The 24,993-nt window shown below is 44.7% G+C and overlaps 1 protein-coding gene across 1 annotated transcript in view; it reads right to left on the bottom strand.

Moving 5' to 3' along the window:
* nmi (N-myc (and STAT) interactor) overlaps window positions 1-24,778 on the bottom strand; it is a 44,919-nt gene extending 20,141 nt beyond the window's left edge. The window contains exons 1-6 of the mRNA XM_034097304.2: window positions 24,587-24,778; window positions 24,447-24,515; window positions 18,635-18,787; window positions 18,440-18,556; window positions 18,090-18,252; window positions 14,443-14,549 (exon numbers count right to left, since the gene is read on the bottom strand). Of these exons, the coding sequence (XP_033953195.1) occupies window positions 14,443-14,549; window positions 18,090-18,252; window positions 18,440-18,556; window positions 18,635-18,787; window positions 24,447-24,515; window positions 24,587-24,610 (633 nt within the window). The 5' untranslated portion in view covers window positions 24,611-24,778. The remainder of the gene's footprint in view (window positions 1-14,442; window positions 14,550-18,089; window positions 18,253-18,439; window positions 18,557-18,634; window positions 18,788-24,446; window positions 24,516-24,586) is intronic.
* Between the last annotated feature and the right edge of the window lie 215 nt (window positions 24,779-24,993).

The raw sequence follows: 24,993 nt of genomic DNA, 5'->3' as shown, positions 1-24,993 counted from the left end.
AACTGACATTGAGGAGTGTGTTTCTTCACTAACTTTATTGTGAAATTCAAACTGAACGGTAAAATAATAGTTTCCGGTCTATTCTGAGCCCGATCTCTGTAGATAAATAAAAATAAAGAACTACGACAGATGTGTAATGTCAAAGAATATTTTAATCTGATCTGTGTATTTTTGAGACTTTCAGTCTTTTCTGGTATGTGCCCTGTCTGTAATTTGAAGAGGACAAAGGTCAAGAGGCCCTCTGCCTTTCCTGTGGGGGAAGTATGGACCATGCAAGTTGGTAATAACAAACCCTTCTTTGTTCTTAAATGTCTGGTACTAATTAGAGAAAGCGCGGGCTCTTAGCTCCCTCCTTTCTTACATGTAGAGGTGTTCCTGTCTTTGTCTCCTCAGTGTTGGTTTGGGATTTTCATGATGAGAGTTATGTGAATACCTTGTGAACGCTCCGGCCGTTTGTCTCTCAATAAACTTCAGCGTTTGACTAAGGCGGATTCCAGCTTCCATTCCTTTCACTGAACATTGATTCTGCATTGCTAAACAGAAGTTTCTTCACATGTAATATATGTAATGCAGCCGAACCATTTATTACAATGCATTCATGTGATGACTTTCAAAGAGTAAAGCAAGCACTGCTGAATAAAGTATGATTTTATCTTTTACGAAACGTTTTTTTTCATATGGTATACAGTTGGAGGTCAACCAATCACAGAGCTTGAGAACTAATCACGGGGTTTGTCAAACAGAGCACATGGTGTAGTCCTAAACGATAGCTGGGGATTCTGGGTAGTGTAGTGTCTTCTGCCATCCTTTACTCCGAAAAAATATTTGTTTCTCCGAATCGAAGGGGAAAAATACAAAAGCATTGCACACAATTTAAACCAATCAATGTTGTGTAATTAACAAGGATAATCTGGTGTTTTTTAGTCGATGAGTAGTGCAGATATCACTGTAAAATCAATCGACAGTAAGGGGAATACTTACTTCCGGGTGTACAATTCTCCGTTATCCAATGGGAATGTGCGCTCACATTGCCTTTAAGGGCAGCAGACACAAACGAATGCCGTGCTTCCATGAGCGTCAAATCCCGACGCAGATGGGAATACATTGCAATCAGTTGAAAGCTATTTGCGTCCCTTTATGATGCTGAAGGAGCCTAGGAGCGTCACAACTGGACGCCACGGACCCTGACCAAACGTCGCTCCTGGACGATTATGGAGTGAGAGTGTGTTGCGGATGGTCGCGGGAAGGGGCTCCACTACTTCAAATTCTAGAGCACTCGAGCTGGTTTCTCCAAAATGACCTAGCCCACCTTTAATTAATCTGACAGCTTCTTTTGGAAACTGGAAAAGCTGAGCTGAAGCCTTATCAGGGAAGATGTGATGAAGCATACAGAAAGTCTTCTCTGATACTCAACAAGGAATATTAGTTTGAAGTTATAAACTTTGTAGTTTGCATACCTCTGAAAGATGGAAGCTGCATGCTAGGGAGATAGAGTGTAATATAAGAATGCCAGCTTAACAAAAAGATCAGATTTAGCTTTAATGTGTGTGTTACGTGCCAGGCAGGCTGTACTTGTGTGATTTTCCTTCCCTCCTGCTTTTATCTCTTCTCCCTAGACTAGAGGCTTCTCAATTCTTAAATTTCCCCTCCTCGACTCCTATCCTCGAGACTTGGTGCCGCCCACAGGAGATGCGAGCGGAGGACTGAGGAGGGGAACCGAGGAGAGAGGAGGGGAAGCAGCAGGCGGTTAGAGAAATGAGAACTCCTCTCCTCTGAGCGGTCATTTTAAAGAGACGTCCATCAATGATGACAGGAGGCACAGCAGCCCTCTGTCTGATGGACAGATGTGTTCATGACCACTTCTATATTTACTTTGATTCATTCACAGTGCAGTGTCATGAGACAATAACAGGCTACACACACACACACACACACACACACACACACACACACACACACACACACACACACACACACACACACACACACACACACACACACACACACACACACACACACACACACACACACACACACACACACACACACACACACACACACACCACACACACACACACACACACACACACACACACACACACACACACACACACACACACACACACACACACACACACACACACACACACACACACACACACACACAATAATTTAAAGTATGAGAGCACTCTCATAATAACGTAACACAATCAGAGACTGGATATATCCCCCCCCCTCTCTCTGGTCGCTGAAATGGGGAATTGAAATTACAGGCCACAAGTTGTATTAAAAGTAAGCAGAGGACACCAAACCAACTGAGACCCGTCTGTGCGCAGCATCTACACACTGTACCACACACACCTACAGCTCCTAAAGCATAATCAGGCTACAGCCGTTGTGTATTTTATTATATGAAGCACTAAATGGTCTTAGAAACATCTGGACTCTTTGTTTGTAGATAAACAAAAGCAAAACTAAAGCAAATAAAGAGAGTAGGCCTGTTGTACTGAGTGATATATATTGTACACACTGCTCTGCTTTCTGCACGGACCTCACAGCTGTTCTCTCTGGAAACATCGCATCTGATGAGAGCAGTTGGATCCTCTCACCCTCAGCTGGCCTATCAGCAGCCAGGGCCGACCATAAAGGAGGCACCCAGGAAGCCTTCTCCCTCTCTCTCACCCTGGGCCTGTAGCTGACTGAGGAGCCTGAATTTGACTGCCTTGTGGGAGGTGGAGGAGTTAGGTAAGTCTGGGGTACTCTGTACATTTCTCAGCACGTAGGTAACTAATGTTTAGACACACTAGGTTAGCGGATTGTTGCCACCCCTGTATTCTGCTTTGTCCATTTCTGAGTAGTTTAGTTAGTGAGGGTTTTTGTTTGAGTTTTGGTTTCAGAGGATAGATGTAGAGATAGGCCTGGTTTTGTTCCTCCTCCTCCTCCTCCTCCTCCTCCTCCTCCTCCTCCTCCTCCTCCTCCTCCTCCTCACACAAAGAGTATTTATGTTCAGTTATTTGGTATACAAGGAATACACCTTTTTGTTAACCTTTACACTGAATCCCTCATTTTTATTGGTTGTTGCGTGTTATTGTCTCCAGGTCCCCTAGACCTTAGTGGGGACGTAACAGTGTGCAATGTGAAAGTTGTGAAATTATTTTTATTACTAAATGATGCTGGTAAGAGATCACAGAAGGGACTGACCACGCTGCACTGAGTCTGCTGTGAGACACTGTGTGTAGAAGTGAAGAAGAGGTCATATCCAAATTTGCATCCTTAAAGTATCCAACAGATCCCATCCACAACCAAGCTTTTGATCTCAAATGTAATGCCAGCTATGTGAAAATGTGTGTTGCTAGAGGACCATGCCAACCTGTCCTTAGATTTCCAAAAAACACTGAAGGCTGATCATTTCAAAAGATGTGGTATGAAAATAAGCCACAGGGGAAGGCTTTCAGGGGTGACGACAAGTCTGTCCGTGGGACAGGCTCTCCCTGCCTGCTCGTAGGCTTGTGCAATGCCTCCGCAAAGCCAGCCTGCCAGGCGTTTCTTGGACAGAGATTTTCCAGTCAGCCCCCCCCCGAAGCACACACAAGCTGACACGTAGCGGTCCTGACGTGCAAATCGGTCGTCCGACCTGGGTATAGGGGCGAAAGACTAATCGACACAGCTGTTCAGTGCGTCTCAGGGTAGCTGTGGGCTCTACATAACATGCTAACGCGCGCACCGGGCAGAGGAGGTGTACTTTAGCTTCCCTGGCCCCACCATGGGGTGGAAGACTATATACCCCCAACTGAATAGCCTTCGACCTGAACGCACTCCTTAGGCTTTTGGGCACAAAGGAGGGGTTCGGTCGGGGTCTGAGTGTCGTGCCGCTCCGGTCACCCCGAATCAGTAAACAGCCCGGGTGCACAGACAGAGCGGTTAACTCAGACACTCTTTTGGCTGACGTTAAGGCAAGTAGCAACGCTGTCTTCCACGACAATGCTTTCAGGGAGGAGAGCTCCAGAGGCTCAAATGGTTCTGTGACCAGAGCCTCGAGCACCAGCGGCAGGTGCCACTGCGGGGTGGAGGCGCACTACTGGGCGCAGCCTCCTGACCCCCTGTAAAAACCGCAACATCAGTGGATGAGAAAAGGCTGACCTGCCGTTGAATCCCTCATGGCAGGACGAGATGGCTGCTGCATACACTTTACAGTAGAATGAGCAAGTCCTCTGTCCACCAGTAACTGTAACAAGGACAAAATAGAGCCCAACTCACAAGATAGGGGCTCTATTCTCCGCTCCTCACACCATCGCTGGAATCCCAGCCACTTCGGCCTGTAACAGGCTGTGGTGGATCCAGCTCTAGCTGCCTGGATAGACTGAATAACACTGTCAGACAATCCACCCTGTCTCAGCCTGTCCCTCTCAGCAGCCAAGCCTGGAGAGGACGGCCCAGAGTGGGTAACGCCCCGATTGCACCTGCCTCTTGAGACATCGCCCCCCAGAACTGGGGAACCGCCCAGGGCTGGCCCACCTTCATCTGTGTCATCTCTGAGTACCACGGAACCCCGACGCGATCAGAATGACTGCCAGACGTTCTCGCCTCACCCTCCCCAGGAGAGGGAGAATGAGAGGCAGCGGTGGAAAGGCGTATAGCAGCTTCCTTGGCCATGGCTCGTGTGCAAACGCGTCCACCCCTAAAGGCGGGTCGTCGCTCAGGGCCATGGAGAACCACAGGGCACAGTGGTTGTTGCGCCGGCTGGTGAACAGATCCACTTCCGCTCTCCCGAACTGGGCCCAGATCTGCTTCACCACCTCTGGGTGAAGCGTCCATTCGCCTGGCAGGGGGCCGCCCCTCAACATGAGGTCGGCCCCCTGTTCTCCAGTCCCGGGATGTGGAGGGCTCTCAGAGATAACACCACCTCTGAAGCCCATAACCACAGCCTCTCCGCTGTGGCCAACAAGGTGGCAGAGCGGACTCCGCCTTGCTTGTTGATATAAGCCACTGTGGTGCTGTTGTCGCTCCTGACCATTACATGTTCCCCCTGAATTAGGGGCCTGAAATGCTGGAGGACTAACACTACCGCCCGTACCTCTAGGATGTTGCTGTGTCGTGTTTCTGTTAGAGACCAGCGCCCACCTATAGCCCTCTTCAGGCAGGTCCCTCCCCATCCTGTTCCCGTGAACACTGTGATGTAGGAGGTTACCCGTCCCAGTGGAGACCCCCTCCGGAGGCGCCCGGGAGACCCCAGAACCGGAGGTTGCCCTCCACTGAGGGGGGGATGGTCACCAGCCACCGTTTGTGCCTCTTGGGATCCAAACGCAGGCTGGAGAACCACCTCTGCAGGCGGCGCATATGCAGTAACCCCTGCGGGACCACAATGTGAGCAGCCGTCATGAAACTCAAAGTCTGCATGACAGTTAAAGCTGTCACTGTTGCCCCCTGTGAACCGCCCGGAGAAGGGACGCACTTCTGCTCCCTGACAGGGTGGCGCGCAGCGCGTCTGCATCGAACACCACTCCCAACTACAGTGCCTGTTGGTGAGGTATGGGGGTGCTCTTTTTTCAATTGATCGCAAAGCCTAATTTGGTTAGGTGTGTGATCAATTGTGCTGAGCAAAGCATTGCCTGTTCCCTGGACCCGGCCATGACTATGAGGTCGTCTTGGTAAAAGAAAAACTCTCATGCCACGGGCGCGCAGCGGTTGAAGCCCAGTGGCCACACATTTGCTGAATGTACGTGGGGATAGGGAGTGGCCGAACGGTAATCTGTTGTACTCGTAGGCTATCCCCTGGAAGGCAAAACGCAGACACTTTCTGTGCTCCGGAGACATTTCCACATGAAAGTATGCGTCTTTCAGGTCGATGGTGGTCAACCAATCGCCCGGTTTGCACTAGCCCTGTTTTATAGTTAACGTGTAGAATTTTCTGCAGGCAATGTAGCGATTCGGGCTGCTGAGATCTAGAATAGATCTGAATTCCCCTGTCTTCCTGAGAACCAGGAAGTACATGGAATAAAGACCATTTTCTCTGTGCTGAGGGTGCACAACAGACACAGCCTGTTTCTGCACCAGAGCCTGAATCTCTGCTGAGAGGAAACCAATCTCCTCCTGGGAAGACAGATTTCCTCTCGCATGCCCATAAAAGGAGGTGAGACCCTGCAAAAGTGGAGTGAATAGCCCCGTTTCAGCGTCCTGTCCATCCACTTTGTTAGTACACAGCTGAGTTTCCATTCCCCATAACATTGTGTTAATGGAAAGCCCTCAGCTGTGGGGCCACAGCTATGAAGCTGTGATACACTCTGGTGACCCGTTCCGCCGCAAAACTCCCCGTTAAGGGAAGATTTGCCCATGGAGGGTCGACACAGAAAGGGCCGATTATTTACTGAGGTCCCTAAACGCACCGCCGCGCGCTCCACCATAATGCTGTTTTGACCACTACGGTAAACAGCATTTAATCGGAGTCTTTATAGGCGTAGTGTGTTCTACTGAGGTCCCTGAACGCACCGCCACGCACTCTTGTGTGAGTGCGGGCTCCGCCATAATGCAGCCTTTACCAATATGGAAAACTGCATTAATTGGAGTCTTTGCTCTCTAGGCGTAGTGTGTTCTCTGACAGCAATACGCCCGCATAGCGCTCTCCTTTAGATAGCACTCCCTGCGGTTCATCCCTCTCATCTGCGCATGCCCACTAGCCACCTCCTTTACAGGAGCTACAGCTGGGGCAGCGAATGGGGAATTTGTACGGTTAACATTGTGTGTAAGGGTGCGTTCACACCTGCCTTGTATAGTCCGGTTGAATCGAACCCTGGTGCGTTTAGCCGCTTGGTGCGGTTCATTTGGCTCGGTGTGAACGCAGTCCGAGACCTCTTAAGTGAACTAAACAACCGGACTCTGGTCCGCTAAAATAGGTGGTCTCGGAGCGCTTGCTTGCGAACTCTGGAGCGGTTCATTGCTGGTGTGAACGCAGTCCGCACCAAAACATAGGAAGCGCAGTATTTACGTGTCACAAGAACGCGGATATCTTCAACAATCTTTAGCGAAAGAGTCTTTCAAGACATCCGCGGTTGTTTAGTTAAAGAGTAAAGCAGAATTAAGTGTTGAACAGTGTCGTGTAAAGAAAAAATTCTCCATCAGCTACATAAAAGTAAGAACACCTGTCGTCGGTGAAACGCTCTCCTCTGCAGAACGTCTCTCATGGATAAGCAGGAAAAGAACACCGACAGGCTGATCAGGAGCCCGACGCGAAGCGGAGGGATCTAGATCAGCATGAAGGTGTTCTTTTCCCTATAATGACCGCGCTGCTGCACATTATCCCGCTTATTACACATGGCCACATTCTCAACAAAGTAACGACATGACTCCCAATATCAATTGAAATGCTTTTGTGGATTTAGAAAATTATTTTATTGATTTAAAAAATAGTTGTATGTATTTAAATTTACATGCATCCGCTAAGAAAAATAGTCCGTTGTTACCGTTTGAAGTAACGTAGCAACGGCAGGAACTGCTTCGATAGCGTTTTTGAAGAGCTTCATGATTACAGATTTGAAAAAAATCGTTGCTTGCTTTAAAAGTAGCACAATTCATTATGTCAAACCTTGGGAAGTATCTAGATATCCCTGCCCTAATGCCAAAGTAACTGGCAACTGAATATGTGTCGCCGTCTGACCTATGTCTGGACCGCTGCGTAAAAAGGAGGGTTTCTGCCCGTTACTTCTCCGCTGTTTTCTTGTCGCTCTTGTCTTGTCAGTTAGTTTCAGCCAAACTGTATACAGTTAAATCGAACGGACTTCTTTGTGCAGATGTGAGCGTCCTTAACAACGGTCAATAAATCCTTGACAGCGGTCTGTCTGTTCTGGATTAAAAACGTGTCACGTGTTTGGAATTGACCAATCAGAATCGAGTATTCAACAAAGCCATGTAATAATGTTTTTTAATGGACGTTGTCTGATTATTAGGGCTGTCAAATGATTACAAATTTTAATCAGATTAATCACAGCTTAAAAATTAATTAATCATGATTAATCACCATTCGAGCTATGTCCAAAATATGCCATTTATTTATGTATATTGTTGTGGGAATGGAAAGATAAATGAAAGAAGGCGGATATATCCATTTATTATAACATTTTTCTGCGTGTCAAAATGAAAGACAACCCACACACCTATCAAACATCAAACCGTGGGGTCTTAATTCATTACGTGTTGATTTCTATCAACGGGGCAGTACTTCAGGAAAGTCGACAGAGGGGGGGGGGGCTGGTGGAGTACTTCGTGACCACAGAGTGTGAACGTTGTGATCAGCTGTTTTAGCGCAGTTCTCCAGTGAGGGGGGGGAGTCTCCCTCCGCAGCCGGTTGGCGTAGTTTTGGCACAATTCCGTTGTACAGACCGACGTTAACAGCAGCCCTGTCTGTGCACACGGAGACCGACTCTGTCGTCCGGTGATCTAACCGCCTTCTGGAAAAGCTTCACAAGTACGTCGGTACGCAAATGCGCTTTGTGACACAAGTGACGGTACGCATTTCAGATTAAGCACATAACCTGCGTACCAGTTATGTGCACCCCTGTACTACAGCAAAAGTATTCTCCGTCGGGACTTCCTGCAACAACACCACGCCGTTATCTTGATTCTGATTGGCCAGAAGACATTATCAAAGATGTTCTATTGAGAAGACGATCACTACGTGACAAAAGTTTTCAAAACCGTGGCTACTGAAATCAATCTTACTAACTGCTGTCTGTGCAATTTACTCCGCGCGAGTTGGCGGACTTTATTTTGCTTACTTTAACATCATTTGTCATGGTGGGGCTAAGCCATTTCTTGGTATGGGTGTAGCCTACCCCAGCCATACCCTGGCACTGCCACTGGTGGCACGTATGGGGCGGGCCATTCTGCACATGCGTTAAATATTTTAACGCAATTAATTCAAAAAATTAATTACTGCCGTTAACGCGATAATTTTGACAGCACTACTGATTATATAATCATATGTCTGTTGATCTCCAGACTAACAGCAGCATGAGAATAACCTGCCGAAAGTGCCGATGCTCCATGGCGGAGGCTCCGCTAGAAATTGCAGGGATTTGCGTTTGTACCCCCTTAATGTCTGACCAATGGTTGAACAGCATTTCCGAGCACATGACTAGTTTATCGTGTGTAGCATTTGTGGAAATACTACTATTTGTGGATACAGATCAACCTCATTCTTATTAGAAAACGTAGTGATCTGTGCATTATACAGGGAGGAGGCGGGATTCGCCCTCTCGTCCCGGGCGGAGAGATTTTCTCCCCCCGCCAGGCCAGTCAGATCCGTGAAGACGGGCAGCCGTCCCCGTGAGTGCCGGTGTTGTGCCGTAGATTGAAGCCTTGCCGTAGATTGAAGCCCTGTTCGCGGGGACGCGCAAACGTGACGTCATCGCCTGTATTGAGCGTTTGTCTAGTTTAATATGCTTTTCTCTCTCTTTTGAATGATATATTTTCCATCAGATTAAACAGCAAACGGCTGAATAAATAATGTGCATACAATTGCGAGGAGGCTCGTTTTAAGGACACTTTTCAGATAGTCACAATCTTCGTATTGGAACAAACTTCCGTTTTTGAGTGCAGTCTCACTCTGCTATGTTCCTCCTTCCTACAGAACAGACAATGACAGGATAATGTCATTTGTCAGTATAGTCCTATTTCTTAAAACCCTCTCTGTTGTTTAAGTGTCTGATAACCACGAATAGTAAGCAATTATATGACAGTAATGATATCACATATGTCAGACACTGTGTTATTTTCAATCAAGCCTAAAAGATAATGTGTTCAAACTGGCTTCACTCAATTTAATTGCTCCTTTGAATGTCATTTTCCTCTGTGGTTTCCTACTCAACACATGTTTGTATTGTAATGCCACTCATATTTGATTTTTTTTATTGTATTTTAAGGTGACATTGAATGCTTTGAAAGGTGCCCAAAAATAAAGTGTATTATTGATCTTATATCTGTGCCTATATCACACTATTAATGTTCCTTATTTTAGATCTGCATCATCTCTATAACATGTTCAGCAGAGCAGGTATTTCTCCTGCCAGATATGACACCCCCCCCCTACAACTTTGGCCAGGACAGTCACAACTTCACCAAAATCACACTGGTGCTTGCTGTTCCCCTCTAGTTTATGGTCACCAAAGCATTTCACTCTGGGCCCAGCAAGTCAAAAACTAAAGAGGGGCTTCCATATCCGGCAGTGCAGTTGCTAGAGCTGCCGGATTTTGAAGCGCCCCCTGTAATTTTGGCCAGGATAGTCACAATGTCACCAAAATCACACTGGTGTTCCCTGTTTCCCTCTAGTTTATGCTCACCAAAGCATTTCACTCTGGACCTAGCAGGTACAAAACTAAAGAGGGGCTTCAAAATCCGGCAGTACCAACACCTGATCTGCCGGATTTTGAAGCCCCTCTTTAGTTTTTCACCTGCACCATCATTTGAGATGGGGTCATGAGTGAGCGCTGCTGGGGGGGAGCTGTTACAATCAGCTGTATTAGGTTCACTCATGCCTCAAAATGTATTAGTTGTCACGATCTGTCTGTGTATTATTTTGTCCTGTCTTGTCTGTTGCTTTCTGTGTTCAATAAAATTGAAAGTCCTGAATTCAAAGTGTTTCTTAAGTAAAAGAGTATAAGTATTATCAGCTAAATGTACTCGAAGTATCAAAAGTAGAAGTACATGCGGAATGGCTCTGTTCACAGTATTATATTACCATTGATATTATCCTGTCAATTCTATCAATTTGTCAATACGATGGTACTTTTTTTAATATACTTTTTAAAATACTGGTAGGAAATAATGCGATATGATTTCATTTATATCACATGTTTTTCAGTAAAATGTGAGTAAATATATATTGCCTCTGATGAAATTAAAATTAAATTAAAATTAAAAAGATGTACGTTAAAAAACAAATCAAGGCCCTTTCTTGAAGTCATAACTGAAATAATTGATGCAATTAACATCCAAATAGACATTAAAATATGCTTTGAAGGTTGTTAATGTGTTTAATTTGAGTTTTACATTTTTAAATGCCGTTGCCATGGCGACAGATCACTCGCCATCATCACAGACCTCAAGGTATCATTATATTACCGGTATCATTATATATATATATATATATATATTAATAATATAAGATATAATATGTTAAAATAGTTAATACTCTGATGCTATGATTAACAGAACAGAACTACTACCACGGAAACAGGATGCAACGCGTCATCTGTGAAGCTCGTCACGTGCCTCAAAGGTTGAGAGCATGGATGTATAATAAGAACGGTTGAGAAGGAGGGGCCGTCAGTCACGGGCCTCAAAGGTTGAGAAGGAGGGGCGTTGAGGCTCCGCCCATATTGAGCTCCCGCCCATCTTGAGGTACTGCGCACTGCAGTGAGGGGTACTATGCCCTCAGGGGAGGGGGGCCGCGCGCGCCGTCACAATGCCGTCTCTTCGAAACGGACATTATGGGAAAAAGTGGAATTGTGGAGAGAGATTACTCTTGCTCTGGGATAAATGCACTCGTTCTTACTGAATGCATTTTTCCCACACACACACATCACTCTAGATTAGAACTAGAGTTTACAAACGTAAACCACCCTTCCCCTGCGGAGGTCTCTGAACGCACCGCGGCCACTCTCACGAGGGCCGCTCGTCCACGTATTAACGCTGTATTCCCATTCAACGGTGAAATGCATTAATCGGAGCTATTATACTAGGCAAGGTGTGTTTTCTGACAACAGCACGCCGGCAATAGCGTCTCTTGAACCCGCACAGTGCTTTGACAGCACACGGTTTATTCCACTCACGTGCCACCTGCTGGCTCCCTATACTGGGGTTTACAGCGGGGGCAGGGAGTGTAGGACAGTGTTTCTTCTGCTGGGGATGGGGAGGAATCGCAGCCACGCTGCGATTACTGCGTATCCCGTGAGCAAGGAGATCGATCCAAAGAGCCCTTCCGTAAAGACGGGGGCTCCCAGGAGATCAACACGGTCCTCTTTGGAAAAATGCCATGCGACGTGATATATCACAGGGCATACTTGCCAACACCCTCCTGATTTTCACGGGAGACTCCCGATTTCATTGCCCTCTCCCGGTTTCCTCCCGGGGTCATATTTCTCCCGCATTTCTCCCGATTTCTGACAAAATCAGATTTACTCACGACTGTTTCCACTCGGACTTTAATACAGCTACACCATTGTTTGGTTTCCATGGTAGCACGGCACTTTAGTAGCCCGCAACTGAAAGTCTGAGAGGGTGAGGAAGATAGTCACAGAAAACTGAACAAGAATCGACAACTCTACCCTCTGCTCAATCCTTTCCAGATTTCCACTGTCTAACATCCATTCCTTGTGTTTCTGGGCCCAAACAATTCTGTTCTTCTTGTTGTCATCCTCGGTAGTGGATCTTTGGAGCAATTGGACCATGAAGGCCTGATTCACGTAGTCTCCTCTGAACAGTGGATGTAGAGATTGTCTGCTACTTGAGCTCTGTGATAATTTATGTGGGCTCTAATCTGAGGTGCTTTAATTTGCAGTTTCTGAGGCTGGTAACTCTGATGTATTTATCCTCTGAGCAGAGGCAGCTCTTGCTCCTCCTTTCCCAGGGGGGTCCTCCTCATGAGAGTTTCATTACAGCGTCTGATAGTTTTTGCGACTGCACTTGAGGATACATTCAAAGTTCTTGACATCTTCCGGATCGACTGGCCTTCATTTCTTAAAATAATGATGGAATGTCGTTTCTCTTTACTGAGTTGAGTGGGTCTTGCCATAATATGGATTACAACAGTAGTCGAATAAGGCTGTGCACTAACCCTACCTCTGCACAACACAAGTGATGGTCTCAAACACATTAAGAAGGCAAGTTATTCCACAAATTGACTCTTGACAAGGCACACGTGTTATTTGAAAACCTTTCCAGACCTCATGAAGCTGACTGAGAGAAGCCAAGAGTGTGCAAAGCAGTCATCAAGGCAAAGAAGAATCTCAAATTAAAATCATATTCTGGTTTGTTCAACACTTTTTTGTTTACTAAATAATTCCATATGTGTTCTTTCATAGTTTTGATGTATTCAGCATTAATTAACAATGTAGAACATAACTTAAATAAAAAACCTTCGAATTAGAAGGTGTGTGAAAACTTTTGCCTGGTACTGTACAGGTGCATTTTATTTCAATTCAACGGCAAATTCTTGAAAGCGAACACTTTGTGAGTTTTGGGTCGACACAATTCTCAGCGCATTCGCCAGGAATCGGTTTTGACGGCTATCATTTCAAACATCTCCCTCATGGCCATGGGTGAGGGAGGTTAATATCTCCGCTGCTCTGTGTTGTCGCTAACTTCATCACCTGCCTGTTCCTCATCCTCCCCTATTCCTCTAGCTGCCTTCCACAGCCTGGTTCTGCCTCGCTCCGTTACTGACGGGCTTTGGGATGATAAGACGCTGCAGTTGCTTCTGGTTCAAAGGATGATGGGAATAGACTGGAGCCGAGTTCTTGTTGGTCCCTCTTCTTTAGAGAAGACCAGGAAATGATGGATACACGGATCGTGTTGAAATCAATAGGCACGTAATGACTCTAAATAATAATGATCACGCCACCAAACGTAGAGTAGAGAGTACAGGTATGTGTTAAAAATGTAATTAGTAAATGTAAAAAGTCGTCAGAAAAATAAGTTGTGGAGTACTGTACTTTTACCAGAAAAATGTAGTTAAAGGTAGAATAGGTAAGAATGGAGAAACCAGCTCGAGTGCGCTAGAATTTGAAAGTACGCAGCCAGAAAAAAATCTGCCTCTTCCTTCAGACTTCCTCACAGAGCCCCTCCTCCAACACACACGAACGCGCACATGACCAATGAGGGCACGAGATAAGTTTGTGCACAGATGGAAGGCTGACAGGCAGGTAGGCCATCCAGTTATTTTAGCCGGAATTTTTTTAATGTATTTGTGTCAAAGCATTTAATGTATTCATTGCTATCGGGATGTTAAGAGCATTCCATGGAATATAACAAAAAGTGTTTCTGAAGTGAATGACCTACCCCACCTTTAACTACAGCAACGAAGTATTTGTACTCCATTACTTCCCACCTCTGTTTATTAGTTTAGTTTGTGGACTTAATGGCAGGATATTATATCTCTCCACACACACACACACACACACACACACACACACACACACACACACACACACACACACACACACACACACACACACACACACACACACACACACACACACACACACACACACACACACACACACACACACACACACACACACACACACACACACCACACACACACACACACACACACACACACACACACACACACACACACACACACACACACACACACACACACACACACACACACACACACACACACACACACACACACACACACACACACACACACACACAAAACAGTACCTCAAACTTCACAGCAGGATCCATAGTTATTCCTCTTGGTTTGACATCCACACTGCTGTGCTCACAGGACACGGAGCACTTGGGTATCTTCAGGATCTGAGAGGCCACTGCAGACATGAGACGCAGACAGTAAGTCTTGGGTCAATCTTTTGAAACCCCATGACCAAAACAGGAGCGTCCCCTACTTGCTGTATATCTACATTTACTGACTTATATCTTATAATGACTATAATATCCAATGAATAAAAAGGGAGGTGTTTTTGATTGTCATTGATCCTGAAAGAGCGTTGGTACTTTGCCCATGTGAGTTACAAGTGATTTGCTTAGCTTCTTGCTTTCCAGTATAAAGGTAATGTCATGTGGTGTTTAAGGTTAGGAAAAGTAATCTCATAGTTTTGTAAACTTTAAGAAACCAATGCTAAACGTTTTGAGATGAAAGGCATTCATAACACTGCAGTGGCAGTGTGCAGATAGAGCTCTGTGAAATGTCCTGCTCACACAGAGTATGTTCATGGCTTTGTTTGTACTTAATTATTGATTCTCATCATTTTATGTTTTTCTTTAACCTTTTTAGAACTAGTTTTCATAATTTAGATTTAAATGAAATATTACAACTGTGTTTTAATAGCCTTCTTTCATAAAGTAATATCTACGGATATTCTAAAACTTTATTTAACTTCAACTACTTGTTCCTCTTTGTGTTACGGCTGCAACTAACAATTTTTGTTATAAACAATTCATTTGAAGATTATTTTCTCGATCAATGATTTTGTCTAAAATGTCCATCCCAATTTCTTTCACTTTAATGAGGTCTTTAAATTAGGGATGCACGATATTGGTTTTTTGAAACCGATACCGATAACTTCCTGCTTCTCAAGACCGATACCGATAACCGATAATAAAAAAATGTACGCCACTAATTATTTTAACACATTTTTTTCCTTGGCCGCCCCGTAGTTTCAGAGCGCATCGAGTTTAAAATACCATCTACAAGCTGATGCTGACAGCCCTGCTCCTGCTGCCCGCTTGTGGCAGACCACACTTCCACGCTCACCGGCAGGCACCGACTGGCCATCTGGAGGACCGGGAGGGTGTGGTGCGAGCGAGAGAGAGAGACCTTACGTGCATTGTTGTTGTTAGCATCTGGTGCTAGCTAGCTGCGCTAACGGATATAAGGAGCTGTTTAAATGAAAACAGAGGAGCGACATTTCGCCACAACTGCACCGAGCACTTGACTTTATGCAGGAAGCAGACAGCGGGACATTGTAGGAGAAGTCAGCACACTCAGCAGCACGGATAGTGCAACATGAGTGCAGCTTCCAGGCAGCTCCGGTTCGAGCATATGCCTTCAGTTGCACATAGCTCCAACGCGCGCGCGTGCGCACACACACACACACACACTTTGTATTGTATTATTGTCTTCGTACGCTTCGATGGCGATGTTTCAGGTGACTGATTATGGGGGTTATTCCCTATCTTTATTCAAGAGCGTGGTATTTAAATTTGAGAGCATACTTTATGTATTTATTTCCCTCAAACTCTGTCCTCGCACTCAAATAGTGCCCTCGCACTCAAATAGTGCCTGCTTGCACTTAGATTTGCTCTGCTTGTGCTCAAACTGTACGCTTGCACTCAGATATATTGCTGCTCAGAATTATTCTGTGCGCGCTCGAAACTTTTTCTGCTCTCAGAATTATTCTGTGCGCGCTCGAAACTTTTGTGCAACAATCCTGTCAAAATCCCTCAACCAATAGGAGGCCAGGTGTCCTTGCGGGTGCGTTCGCTTTACTTATTACAGCGTCCCGTAAGGGCGGTTACTCTTTGGTTTATAAACTCCCGCCCTCCACGGCTTTATAACATAACATGTACATCACTTCGCTGTACAACTTTTTTTTTGGGGGGGGGGGGGGGGGTGTAAGCACAGTTAGTACATGTTTATAAAACGGACAATTCAAATCAAGCAATCTGATGTTTCTTAGTCGTGATATAATGAGCGTATATCCCGGGTATAATTGTAGTTACTTTTCACAAGTCAGTATCCCTCCGCGTCTGAGAACCGTTACAACCATATGGTTACAACTGTTACATTACGTCCGTCACGAAACGAACTAACTAACAAAGCTTAAAATGGAAACATTCAAGGTTAACTTCGACCTCCGGGGTGGCCTTACTATGGAGGAGTGGATTGAGAAGTGCCTATCTCCAACAAAAAAAAAGCACCTAAACGACGACAATGCTATCTGTCTATTATGTTCTCTAGCTGTTATTGTTGTTGCATAGCAACCACCTCGCACTATGTTTTGTGCAGAAGGCAACGGAGGGACTATTTTATTTTGAACATCATTATTTAATAATAAAAACTATTTAAACTGGAGTGTGTATTTTTCTTTCACATTGCCAGCCACACGTGGTAACCGTTTTATAAATGCAATAGCTCACTTCAGGCCGTGATATAGGAATATCTATCGACACTCCGCTTCGCGTCGGGCCGAACCAAGCCGTAGCACAACAGTGCTGGAGCAGAACAACAGTCTAGAGGAAGAAGTGGGCCGGTCGGAAAATTCACTAGCAATCCCCCCTCCCAGAGCTCTATATATGGCGCTGCCCCCTCCTCCCGTTGACAATTTACTAGCGATAACGAGGGCCGGTCGAGATTCCCGGGCTGATTTTTAGTCCCAGTACGCCACTGAACGTAGCTATTATGTAATTGTGCTTCCTCCCCCGCCCCCCAAAAAAAGTTGTAAATCAAACAAGTGAAGTAGGCTACATGTTATAAAGCCGTGGAGGGCTGGAGTTTATAAACCAAAGAGTAACCGCCCTGAACGCTGGAAAAAGTAAAGCGAACGCACCCGCAAGGACACCTGGCCTCCTATTGGTTGAGGGATTTTGACAGGATTGTTGCACAAAAGTTTCGAGCGCGCACAGAATAATTCTGAGAGCAGAAAAAGTTTCGAGCGCGCACAGAATAATTCTGAGCAGCAATATATCTGAGTGCAAGCGTACAGTTTGAGCACAAGCAGAGCAAATCTAAGTGCAAGCAGGCACTATTTGAGTGCGAGGGCACTATTTGAGTGCGAGGACAGAGTTTGAGGGAAATAAATACATAAAGTATGCTCTCAAATTTAAATACCACGCTCTTGAATAAAGATAGGGAATAACCCCCATAACTGATCAGGTTCGAAGTATTAGGGAGCGCTGGATTTGTGAAGAACTCCCCTCTTCCTAAACCACTAACACCACAGTACTGGCAAAACGGGAGGAGCCGAGTGAAAAACAAGCGCCCCTCATCCCAATCCACCCACACCGCAGGATCTCTTTCTTTCTTTTTACCCAAAAAATATATTGTATATTATCGGGGCTATTAATACTGTTATCGGGTTTATGTCATAATTCCTAATATAATTATCGTGCATCCCTACTTTAAATGTCAAAAGTTAACACTTTAATATGGTTTTAAACAGAGAAAATGATATTCACTAAACCCAACTATATTTGAGAGGCAGAGAAAAAGCATTTATCATTTAGTGGATTCATGAATGCAGCTGTAATTTTCATGTGGTTGAGTACAGTGTTGTCTACAAATATAATTCAGATGAACTCTTCAATGTTGATTTGATTTACTAAATAAAAAGTGAAAGAGCATGCACCTTTCTCTTCCTCAAAGGTGATGAGGGCCTGTCCTCCCTGCAGATGCACAGAGGCTCTCTGGCTAATGAGGTACCGTCCACTGATTGGCTGACTGCCGTCCCCCATCTGCTCTTCATACTGAGTCCGGTAGTTCACCTCTGTGTCTGGAATCTGGGCGTAAATCTGGACAGGAGGAGAAACACGATAAACAGAGTTGCAGAACTAAAACCATTTCAATGTATTATCATTGTTTGACTTTCATGTCAACCTATTGTTATATTATTAAGATGTATTGTTAATAATCAATACGCTGAAATGGATGCAGTGTCAGGTGGGTGTAGTCTGGTCTGTAGACTTTCTTCACTCCCACCTTAAATTTGTGTTTCAGTTTTGTGGATTCTGCCCTCTTGGCCTCCAGCTCAGTTTGAAAACTCTTCAGTTTGTCCAGCAAACTCTGTCTGCGGTTACCGAGGTTCAGGATTTCCTCCTGTGAATAAATCAAGGGACAATTGAGTTCCTTGTTTTTTTGTTATTTGTCAGATCTTTCCCACAGCCTTTACTGTACCTGAACTGCTTTCATGCTTTGAGTGAAATCACAATCCTTTTCTTTGTGGGCACAAGCCAAACACTCCTTCATGGCCTTGTCCTTGGCTTCATCTGCTTTCAGTTTTTCCAAGATCAGCCTGGCTTTCACATCATCAGCTTTCTCTGCTTTAGTCTAGAAGACACAGAGGACAGTTTGCTGTTTCTTACAGGAGAAAGCCGTTATACTTAGATGATGATGGTGGATTACCATATTAACCAGGAAATCTATCTTGAATTACCGTTTTTTCAGTCGCTAACACACTAAAATGACACGTAAAGCACAATTATTTAAACTCACACTCAAAGAGCAAAACCTCAGCTCAAATCTTCAAAACACATTTTCAGCTCTGCACCCAATATGCAATTGAACAAGGCACTTTTTGCAAAACACTGCACACGGTTCTCTAAATAAGACACAGAAATCTGACATATTAATTTGCTTGCCATTTTCAAAACATTGCCATTAAAATGCTACACACATGAACCAATTAACAAATACACATGCCTAATGACCATAAACACCAAACTGCTGTATTGTTGACTCAGCAATCAAGATGTATCACTCGATAAAGGCTCCACGTAAGAACTGTTGAAGGGGGGCTGTGGCCAGACCCAGCTAGGCGGCGAGATGCAGCCTAAGCACTTTTCTTTCGTTTAAAATAATTGGGATTTACTTCCCTGAAAGTTTTTTCTTTCCACTCTCTACGTCTACATCTGACCACCATAATTATAACACATCATACAAATATCTTTAAAGTGGACCTATCATGCTATATTTGAATAATATATTGTAGGGCCCTACCTATACAAAACATGTCTGTGCAGTTTTATTTTCAAAATACCAAACAGACCATGCATTTTAGCCATGCCTCATTTCGCTCTATTTGCACTATTCCAGCCCTGTCTTCACAAGGGCTGATTCTGTGGCAAATGAGCTGCAGCTGACCACGCCCCCCTGCAAAGGAGGGGGGCGAGGCACGAGCTCATGTTAGCATGCTGTTACCATGCCACTAGGGATGGGTATCGTTTTAAATGTATCGATTCCGATTCCGGTTCTGCTTATCGATTCCGGTTCTTATCAATCCCCCGTTTCGATTCCAAAATTGTAAAAGAAAGAGGTCAAACGTTTAGACAACAAAAATATCTTTATTCTTTTAAGCTTTAACTGACATTTTTACAACTAAAAAATATACATGCAATACAAATGTATTGCACAATAGCTGTGCTTTATTTTAACCGAGCTATGCCTGTGGCAAGCTATTAACAGGCTTTACACTGTGCCTTGTCTTTTTCTTTCTTAGTGTAGTGGAGCCTCACTTTAGAGCGTTTACCGCGACCCATCTTTGGTGTTATGAAGTGACTGAGCTCGTGAACTGTCTACGGGAGGGCGGGGGAGCCTCGCTGCGGGGCAACTGTGGACCTCTGTCGCCTGTCAGCGCAACTTACATGACGTGGTTTAAAAAAATTAAGGGCGGTGCCGGCCGTCAGCGAACCGAGCCATTCTGTGATTCTCCAGAACACACAGCCAGTCCACCCCTGTATTCCACCGGGTCACCGCGGCGCAGACGGACCCGGTGGAATACAGGGTCTACCGCATTTAGGAATCGTTAAGCAGAACCGAAATTGTGTATTTTGTATGGGTACCCAGCATTTTCTTATCGGTTCTCATCTGGAACCCGAGTTTCGGTTCCTAACCCTACATGCCACGCAACCTCTCATTCCCCTGATAGGTGGAGAGTTGCCCATCTAGGTAATATAGTATATATATATATATATAAATACACATATATATATATATAAATACACATATATATATATATATATACACATGGGCGTCGCAGCCATTATATGAGGGTGGGACAAGTCCCCCCCAAATGATTAGTTTAGACCCCCCCACTTTTACCATGTGGAAAGCCCGTGAATCGGTCTATCCACTCGCCGCACTTTGAAGAGCGCTGTGTCAGAGCTTCACTATCAAATCCATTCCACTTGCTTATTGAGAGAATGCCCAAATCAATGAAACTCCGTACCATGTTTTCACTGCTACTTTGCACCAAGGCATATTCTCACATAGCGTGCATGTTCAAGGAGTGTTGTCATAGTTGGACAGCTCAGATCTGTTGTATGAAGCGATGCCGGTAGCAGAGGTAAGGCACACACACCAAGTGTTCAGGAAATGGTTAATACAGCGAAAATCAAAGCTGACGATCTCTTGGTTTGATATGTTTTTTCACACACACACACACACACACACACACACACACACACACACACACACACACACACACACACACACACACACACACACACACACACACACACACACACACACACACACACACACACACACACACACACACACACACACACACACACACACACACACACGTATTATTGTCTTCGTACGCTTTTAGGTCAGGTTCGAAGTATTAGGGAGCGCTGGATTTGTGAAGAACTCCCCTCTTCCTAAACCACTAATACCACAGTACTGGCAAAACGGGAGGAGCCGAGTGAAAAACAAGCACCCCTCATCCCATCCACCCACACCGCAGTATTTTTTTCTTTTTAAAAAGGAATGTTTTGCCGAAAGTGCAGGCAACACAAGCCTCCAATAAAGAAAGGCCCCTTAAAACGGGCTTTCATAGAAGTTGGGATTCTTGTTTTCCGCAAGGATTATATCGAGCGCCACATCTCACATCAATATAGTGTAAAGCATCAGGTCTCACTTGCATCAGGTATATCATTTTTTTTTATGTATAGCTCATTTCTGCAATCTATCAACCATGTTTGGCTCATATGATGAATGATGTCTTTGCCCTTGGTCAAGGCTACTCAGTGATGCAGGCTTTTGAGCCCACAGTTATTATGGAACATGAGGCCGTCATCGGTGGATTCAAATGCCTTTACTGGCTAGTAAAGAACGAGATGGCTCACCACACCAACTACCCTCAGCTGTTAAGTTTAGCTCAGCTTTTGGGTTGTGATTACTTTGAAAAGCTGAAGGTAAACCTCGTAAAAATGGATGCTTGTGAAACTAAGAACTTTAACCAGCTAAATGTTAAATGATCTCCTTTTTTTCTCAGGTGGATCAAAGAAACAATGACCGATCACAGAATAGTGGATGAAATGCTGGAGATCCTTGCACAGATAGTAGGGTTGCCTATTTTGCAAGAGATAAGGTCATCTCAAGCAATCAGCCTAGAGGTTGATGAAACGACAGATGTATCTGTAAGTCGCCAGCTGGATTTACATGTTAGGTGGGGTATTTTTTAAAGGAATGATGTGCATTTAAATAAAGATGTAGGCCTAGTTACTTAATACTTATTAATATGTGTGAAAACCTATTAATTTTATTATAGACACCTGGATAAAGAGGGTTGTGTTTTCAACCACTTCCTTGACCTGGTAACTCTGGAAGATGGGAAAGCTGACGGCGTGGTTGCTGCCATCAAGAGTGTACTACAGAAGAAGGAGCTCCTGGTAGACAGGCTCTATGGACTCGGGACAGACGGTGCAGCGGTGATGACGGGTATGGAGTTTATTGTTAAATCTAATGGATTGTGTGAAATTTGTATTGTCAGCTGTTATTAAAGGAAACAAAATGACGCCCTCAACACTAAATTTAATTCTTAAACCTAGGCCGTCTGAATGGAGTGGCAAAGCAGCTCACAGACAGTTTTCCAAAGCTGGTTTCTGTAGCGTGTGCTGCTCACAGACTAGCACTGGCATGCAAAGATGCCTCAAATGCTGTCAGATATATGGCACACTTCAGGAACCACCTGCAGGAACTGCACCTATTCTTCAGAAATAGTACAAATAGGTCAGCCACACTGAGATCTGCCGCTACCACTCTTGGTCTGAATGACTTGAAAGTTAAGGTGTGTTTTCACCAATTTTCATAATACTATTATGGTGTCATATTATTTAGTTACTTACCAGTGCTTCTACTTGTTGTTAGGAGGTGAAAGATACAAGGTGGCTATCACAGGACCTAGCCGTTCAAAACCTCCAGAGGAACCTTCCAGCTGTGCTGGCTGCTCTGGCAGAAGAAGCGAGCACAAGGAAGTGCCCAGTGGCCAAAGGTCTATACACCTTCTGTGCAACATACCGCTTTGTGGCTGCCCTCTACCTTCAGGCAGATGTGCTGCCCCACATAGCAAGGGCTGTGCAATTTAATCGATCTTGCGATATATATCGATATTTAATTTTCCGAGAAAGTATCGATATTTCAGCCGCGGGTATCGATACATTAAGTCTGATAACTGTGTTCGTTATACTCGCGTCCAGGAGAGAAGCTTTAAAAAGGAGACTAATTGAGTCTCTGAGAATGTTCAAATGTATACTTTAATTAAAAAAAGTGCGGTAATGTTACAAGCAGAAGATGAGCGAAGGGAAGAGAGCGAGCTCCACCTTTCCAGCTGTTAAATATCCTCTGCTGAATCCTCCCTGTGGGCCGGTTGGCGCTGCTGGGGATCGGCCCTCCACGTCTCCAATGTTCGTTGTTGCGCATTACAGAGGATTCAGACATTGCACATTAAATATATAACTAAACACGCCTTTTCTCCTCCTTATCTCTTTCATGACTTTTCATTTAATACATTTTAAACGCTGTAATCAATACTCCAAAAATACCTCACGGCTGGTATCATTTCCGGTAGTTTCGAATGTTGTCTCATGCTACCCACGTCTGTAAACAAACGTATTCAAATAAACTGTACCTTCATTTAATATTCAGCAATAATAATATCTCGACGTCTATAGTTGTAGTGTTGAAATCAGTAGGTTTCGGTGTGCAACACTCCGTGTCATATCGCTACTAAATTCACCTCTATAGGAAATTGTATATTAGCCACATGCTAAATGCTAACCGGAGATGAAGGATTTTCAGAATAAAAGCTCAACAACTGGTTGTGCACAACAACTTCTGGTTTTTCAGTATAAAACAGCATTTAAACTGACGGTATGTTTATGGTACTTTATGCCATCAAAACATTGATTTTAATTTCTAACAAGTCCCATTCAAATCCCCCGTGTTCCGCCACATGCTGCACCTTTTCAGTCTCCATTGTCTGCTATATCCACCCTTATCCACAATGTAAAGTCATTCACACAGCCTCTTCCCTCTTCCCTCTGTGAGGAGCAGCAGGTTCAGCTTTCAGAACAAAGTAACAAAAAACAAAAATGGCATTCATTTTTTTTTTTAAATGTTGTGTAGCTGAACCTGCTGATTTATTTATTTTTCTTCTCAAGAGAGTACCAGAATGTGTATTTTATTTTAGTATTTCAAAAAATCTCCTGGGGGATAATCCCCCCAGACCCCCCTGCAGGGGTTGGGCTTTCAGCATGTCAACTCTTTCACCTGTGGGGAAGTTGCAGGATTGGCTCCAGGTCGCCCTTTTTAAGACAAATGTGCCTTTTTATTTCATACAGTACAATTTGGATTGAGACGGGGAAATAATCTAAACCTCAATACTCTGGAGCCGCCACTGGTCACAATCTAGGTGAAAGTGAAAGTAACTTGTTTTGTAGGCCTAAACTATTTTTGCTCACAGAAGTTATTTGAAGCAGCAATATGCTGAGAACACCCTGACCGCGGTTACATGAGGCCTCTCTCAGGGTTTCAACACCCTACCACTCTCATTCCATGAGATTGACCAATATCCAGGCATGTCTGTTCAGCCTGTACGCGAAAACACCGTCGGTTCAAATGGTGCCTTCGTGGCCCCCCGGAATGGCTCTGATCACGGGACTGTAGGATTGAATGCTGTGGGCCGCAGTATTGTGCCTCTTACCTTCCAGGTCTCCAGCTCGTTCTTAGCCTCCTCCAATTCTCCGATTTCTTCTTCTAGGGCACTCACCATCTGACAATAAACAACAATACATTAGTCCGACAGTCTGAAGCACAGCCTTCATATTCTTCAGCAACCCTTACCTTATTTATCGGGATATCAGCCATGACCTGACAACGAAAGTGTGTTAACAAATGACACACGACACGACACGACAAATGAGAGAGGTAAATCTGCTCTGCGTGTGGGACAAAGAGACAGAGAGACCAGAACGGAAAGTGAAAGTTAACCGGAGTGAAGTTGACTCAGCGCACTGTCAATGCCTGTAGTGTTGGGGGAGGGGGAAGACTTTATCCAACCCAGTTGAAGTGAGGATTAGGAGAATGAGGAGAGGAAAAAAGAGAGAGGAGACGGTTTTGACGAGAGGAGAATTATGATAGAGGAAATTAGGCTGGGGGTTTCTGTAGCGAACATTAAAGACATACGTGTGTGGGGAAAGTGTATGGAAGCAAACAAGAGACAGAAACACGGGCGTAGGAAGCATCCTGAA

The sequence above is a fragment of the Pseudochaenichthys georgianus genome, chromosome 13, assembly GCF_902827115.2.
Source record: "Pseudochaenichthys georgianus chromosome 13, fPseGeo1.2, whole genome shotgun sequence".
NCBI classification, from domain to species: Eukaryota; Metazoa; Chordata; class Actinopteri; order Perciformes; family Channichthyidae; genus Pseudochaenichthys; species Pseudochaenichthys georgianus.
Note: the sequence above shows the minus strand (reverse complement) of the source record. Positions and strands in the feature narration are given on the sequence as shown.